General features: G+C 39.3%; 1 protein-coding gene across 1 annotated transcript in view; it reads left to right on the forward strand.

Moving 5' to 3' along the window:
* LOC106868602 (60S ribosomal protein L26) overlaps positions 1 to 4,174 on the forward strand; it is a 5,836-nt gene extending 1,662 nt beyond the window's left edge. Inside the window, exons 2-4 of the mRNA XM_014913939.2 lie at positions 457 to 642; positions 1,362 to 1,502; positions 4,004 to 4,174. Coding sequence (XP_014769425.1) covers positions 475 to 642; positions 1,362 to 1,502; positions 4,004 to 4,126 — 432 coding nt within the window. The 5' untranslated portion in view covers positions 457 to 474 and the 3' untranslated portion in view covers positions 4,127 to 4,174. The remainder of the gene's footprint in view (positions 1 to 456; positions 643 to 1,361; positions 1,503 to 4,003) is intronic.
* The last annotated feature ends 1,369 nt before the right edge of the window (positions 4,175 to 5,543 follow it).

Raw genomic sequence — 5,543 nt, forward strand, 5'->3', positions numbered from 1 at the left:
ACAAATGCAAGAGGACTAATATTTCAACTAATGGCTTTCCGGATGATGTAAAACTTGCCACCATTATATACTAAGAAGATATTTTGACTTTTTTTTTTTTGTTTTTTATGTGTGCATGGTAGTGTCATTTTCATAAAATGTGCTCGGCAGTCCATGCTATGTAAGTGCAAATCCCAGCGCTTTGTGGGTTAATGCTTGTAACAAATTTCCTCCGGGCATGTAGGTGACCACAGACACTTTTATGTGTCATTCTGTATCTGGTCAAAACTCATCGTGCACTCATTGCTTTCTGAATTGGGAATGAAAATATTCACTTCTCCATCATGCATGTGGTTCTACTTATTGCATATATCATTTGATTTTTCTGTTGCTGCTTCCAAATTTTGAATCATTTATTATTCGGGCGTGTTCATAATGAAAGGGCTAAATATCTTCTTTTTTTTTCTTTTTCTCCAGAATATTATATAAAGCAAGATGAAGCTGAACAAACTTGTCTCATCTTCGCGGAGAAAGAACAGAAAGAGGCACTTCAATGCCCCTTCTCACATCAGGAGGAAACTCATGACATCTCCATTATCAAAGGAACTTAGACAGAAATATAATGTCCGTAACATGCCAATTAGAAAAGATGATGAAGTACAGGTTGGTTGATGTTTTTTTTTTGTTTTTCTTTTTGTGTGTTGTGAATAGGTCAATGTGGCTTGCAACTTCTAACCTTAACATCGAGTTTTTGAGGGTACTTGCTGTAGCAGTTAAATTTTTCATAAAACTCGCCCAATCATCTTAAAATTTCTACTAAAATACTTGGCAGCATTTCATCTGTTTTGATGTTCTGTGCTCCAATTCCATCAGGATTGGCTTTATCTTTCATCCTTTCAGGTTCGATGGAGTAGGCTCCGGTTCAGCACTGGGGCCTGTAATTGACTCTCGCTCTTCTAAAATTCCATGCCTTCAGTAGGCAGGACTGTATGCAGTAACAGTGGGAACTGGAGTGCTTTATTGCTTGTTGCAGTGGTGTGGCTGTGGATTGTTTGTCAAACCTTGCATTTCTGTTTAGGATGCTATAGGCCCTTTGTTGGCATGATTTCTACAGCTGGCTACCCTTCCTAATACCAACCACTCTACAAAGTGGACTGGGAGCGTTTTACATGGCACCAGTTTGGTCTGCTTTGTCCTTCTGCAGTGACTCGTGTGCCTATTTGGAGAATATCTACCTCTGCAATATTGGGGTGTGGGAAGTGGTCCTACATGTAAAAGCAAGATATTTTTTTTATACTGTTCCAGCACCTTCAATAGGGGTGCAATGTTTTTCATATATTGATGGGGTTTTATTGTTTTGTTTGTTTTTTTTTATTTCCTAGGTGGTACGCGGTCACTACAAAGGTCAACAAGTTGGCAAGGTTGTCCAATGTTACAGGAAAAAGTTTGTGATTTGCATTGAAAGAATCCAGCGTGAGAAAGCTAATGGCACATCAGTTCATGTCGGTATTCATCCATCAAATGTAAGTTGTTGGGCCAATGTCTGTTTGTGTGGAAAAAATGTCATTTCAACTGTTTAATTACAATCCAGCAAGGTGTCTTACATCGTCAACTTAGTATAAACAACCACATTTCTCCCTCAAATCATGCCTTAATGTATTTGATAATGTCTTGTATGTATAGGAAGCAGGATATTATAAAAGGAATTGTGCACCACGGAATGATTACACGATTTCTTTTTAAAAATTTTTTTACTATTGCTCTTTTCTTTTCTCAACACACCCACCATTTTTAATGTACCTGCAAATAATGTCAGGTCAAGGTAATTTATTTAAAACCTAGTTGTTCCAGGGCTGTAGTAAAAAGCACTTGTCCAAGGTGCCACACAGTGGGACTGAACCTGAGACCATATTGTTCAGAAGGAAGCTTCTCAACAATGCATCTGCACCTGCATCAATATATACATGCAAATTATGGCATTCCACTTAACATAAACGCAACCTTGCAGAATGCACATTAGATAGCCTTTTCACTGGGTGATTGATTTTTTTTTTTTTTTTTGGAGGTGAGGTTCCCAGATGGATAGAAAGGTATTTTGCCACGTGTCTCTATGTGGTCTGTTAACAGACTTTCCTTCTGCTGAGTTTTCCAATCTTTTGTGTGTGTGTGTGATTACAAGTAGAAAAGTGCTGGCTCTGACAGGTCATCTCTTTTTCTCCTGGAGGTCATTGTAGCACGCAAACACGTTGCTGTTGCGGTGGTGTTGAAGTCATAATTCCCAGGTCCACTGCAGGGTCTAGTAATTGCTTTACCTTGAATTTCCCCATTTTGTGGTTTGCCTCACATTTACTGTCAGAAATGCCCAAGCCTTTTTTACACTACCAGACTTTCATTAACCCTTCAGAATTTGATCCGACCCAAATATTCTATCTTGTTTTATGTTCAAACCAGCCAGATGTAGCCTCTCACACCTACCCTACAATGCCATCCTAGAAATAAACAATATCATCATCATCATCGTTCAGCGTCTGTTTTCCATGCTGGCATGAGTTGGACAGTTTGGCTGAAAAAACTGGTAAGCTAGCAGGGGCTGCACCAGGTTCCAGTCTGATTTGGCAAGGTTTCTATGGCTGGATGCCCTTCCTGATGCCAACCACTCTGAGAGTAGTGGATGCTTTTCCCATGCCACCGGCATGGGTGCCATTTGTCTAGGCATCTGGGAGATGTGAAGCTTTTCTTGTATATAGTGTAATAGTCTGTTTCTATGGTTACTGTTGGAATAATTGAAGCAGGGTTTCTTTTGCTTTCAGTTCATCAAATAGACTGCTGGATTGTTTTTCAGGAAATCTTTTGAGAAAAATACTTTATATAGGCATGGGCGTGGCTGTCTGGTTAAGAGGTTTGTTTCCTGGTTCTGTCCTGCTGTGTGGCACCTTGGGCAAGTGTCTTCTGCTATAGTCCTAGGCTGACCACAGCCTTGTCAATGGATACAGAAGGCAGAAACTGAAAGAAACTCGTTGTACATAAATTTATCCTCACCATCACTTGACAACTGGTGTATATGTCCTTGGCACTTAGCAGTTCCACAAACAGGGACCAATAGAATATGTACCGGGCTTAAGAACAAAATAAGTAGTGGGTTCAGTTTGTTTGGTTAAACCCTTTAAGGTGGTGTCACCGCATGGCTGTAGTCCAATGACTGCAAACAGGCAAAGAGAAATCCTTCCTTCATTTTATTTCTAGTAGAAACTCGTCAATTCCATTATCAGACATCTCGTTAGACTTGTTGCTTTCGAAATCAGAAATCAAAATTTCCGATTTCCCCTTGTGGTTATACTTTAAGAGACAAAACTTTGCAGGTGTGTCTATTGCTCAGTTACTGGTCTGGTCTCCTTTGTCCCCCTGTGATCATGCAAACTGCCAGACAATTGGATGTTGTTGAGCATCATGGTCATCATTTTAGCTTTTAAATGATGCCACCCTGCTGGCTAAGGGAGCAGGCCAGCACTCATCCTGGTCAGGAAGTTACTCTGTCACAGGGTTGGCATCCATTTACAGCTGAGTGGGCTGGGGCAACACTGAAATGAAGTGTTTTGCTCAAGAACACAATGCACTACCCCCAGACCGGAGGTAGTGCATTGTGGGAATCAAACCCATGATCTAGTGATCATGGCCGCTAAGCCTTGACTGTATCACCAGGACCTATATAAGATTCCAGCGTTCTAGAGGGGCAATATCACTCACTTGGAAAGACTCCTACATGGTCTGTTGATCTGCGTTTGTGAATCTCTTGATACCACTATGTTGGCAAAGTGTTTATCACAATCCATTGACAGCTGTTCCGTTATAAACCTACTTCATAAATCTACCAACCCATCTCAGCCTACCTCTAGTTTTATGATGGAACATAGCATTTGTTTTTACGATCATATTTAAATGAAAGCCTTTCATTACAACTATATGTGCCATACACCAACTTCATGATGAATCCTGCTATTGTTATGTGGTCATTTGTTTTTTTCAGGTTGTCATTGTGAAATTAAAATTGGACAAAGATAGGAAACGCATCTTGGACCGAAGGAGTCGTAACCGTGTTGCTGCCGACAAGGGTAAACATACTGAAGAGTCCATTATGGAAACTTCCTAGGTATTTTCCCTGACAGTTTAAAAATAAAAACACATATTTGAACTTTAATCTCTCTTAAAATTTGTTTTTTTTTTTTTTTTGAAGTGTGTAATAATTTTGTGTTGTGAATGATTTTTTTTATATGGCTGGATGCCCTTCCTGTTTCCAGGTAAGCTATTTCTGATGGATGCTGCTTGTGTGGCACTCATTTACAACTCAAATGCAGTGGTCAAGACAAAGTGATACTATCACATATATGTGTGACAGGCTTCTCTCAGTTTTCATCTAACGAATTCACTCGCAGGCATTGAATGATGATGACAGTTGTTGTCAGTCTCGATTGTGCAGTTATCTCCCTTGTATAGTGCTAGTTATTCTGCCGACGATGCTCTTGGATAACAGAAGTAGTCGTTTACTTAAGACACAAGAATACTCTAGCTTAGTATATATGGTTTCATAGCTTCCCTATACATTGTATGCTTTTCATTAAGCACTCATGGTTTTGCTGAAGATTTTACATGGCTTGGACGTTACGCATGCAGTTTGCCGAGTTATTGTTTCTTTCTAACAAAGAGACTGCTTATAGTTTACATCAAATTGTTTTCAATTGGCAGTAATAAATTCTATGATTGTTTATAGAGAATCCTGAAATATAAAGTTTATGAAATTCTATTTTTCTCAAGTATTTGACATCTTTAGTTGATGTTAACACCACATACCACTGAGGGGAGAGCCCCATCAAAATTTTCTTTTTTTTATACACTTGTCGTGTCTTCACCTGAAATGTTTGGCAACACTTTGTCTTTGCATTCTTCTCGGTTCAAATACTGCCATGGTCAACTTTGCTTTTCATCTGTTCAGGGTGAATTGAGAGCCCTGGGGTTGATGTAATCAACTAACCCCTTCCAATAAAAATTTCAGGCATTGCACCTACAACAGAAAGGATTATTTCTATCTATAATATTCTACTACTGCATGACTTCAGTAAAATCGCCAAAAATTTTGATATTCTGCTCTCCGTCCTTATTTTCATATTAGAAGCATTTGACTGGTTTTGAACCCACAATCCTGGTGGACAAAAGCACAGTAGCTGACCTACTGAATTATGGTTTCTAAAACAATATATACCAGTAATGTACACTCTGCAGTTGTTTCCCAGTTTAACATCTGGTTCGCCAGTCCTCAGTCAAATCGTCCAACCCATGCTAGCATGGAAAGCGGATGTCAAATGATGATGATTATTAACATTGAAAAGTAGATGAGATGTTCGAAACTGGGTCAATTTTGGTTGTGGAGCTCACCCACAGTTAAATAACAGCCACAATGTGAAGAAAGGTATCCACTCTTGACAGTGTTGAACAATATGTGATCATTTTTTATTGAAACCCATCCACACTAACTGCTTTTACCTTTGTACTGGCATTATCCCTGCAAATAT

This window comes from Octopus bimaculoides, chromosome 14 (genome assembly GCF_001194135.2).
Source record: "Octopus bimaculoides isolate UCB-OBI-ISO-001 chromosome 14, ASM119413v2, whole genome shotgun sequence".
In the NCBI taxonomy this organism is placed as follows: Eukaryota; Metazoa; Mollusca; class Cephalopoda; order Octopoda; family Octopodidae; genus Octopus; species Octopus bimaculoides.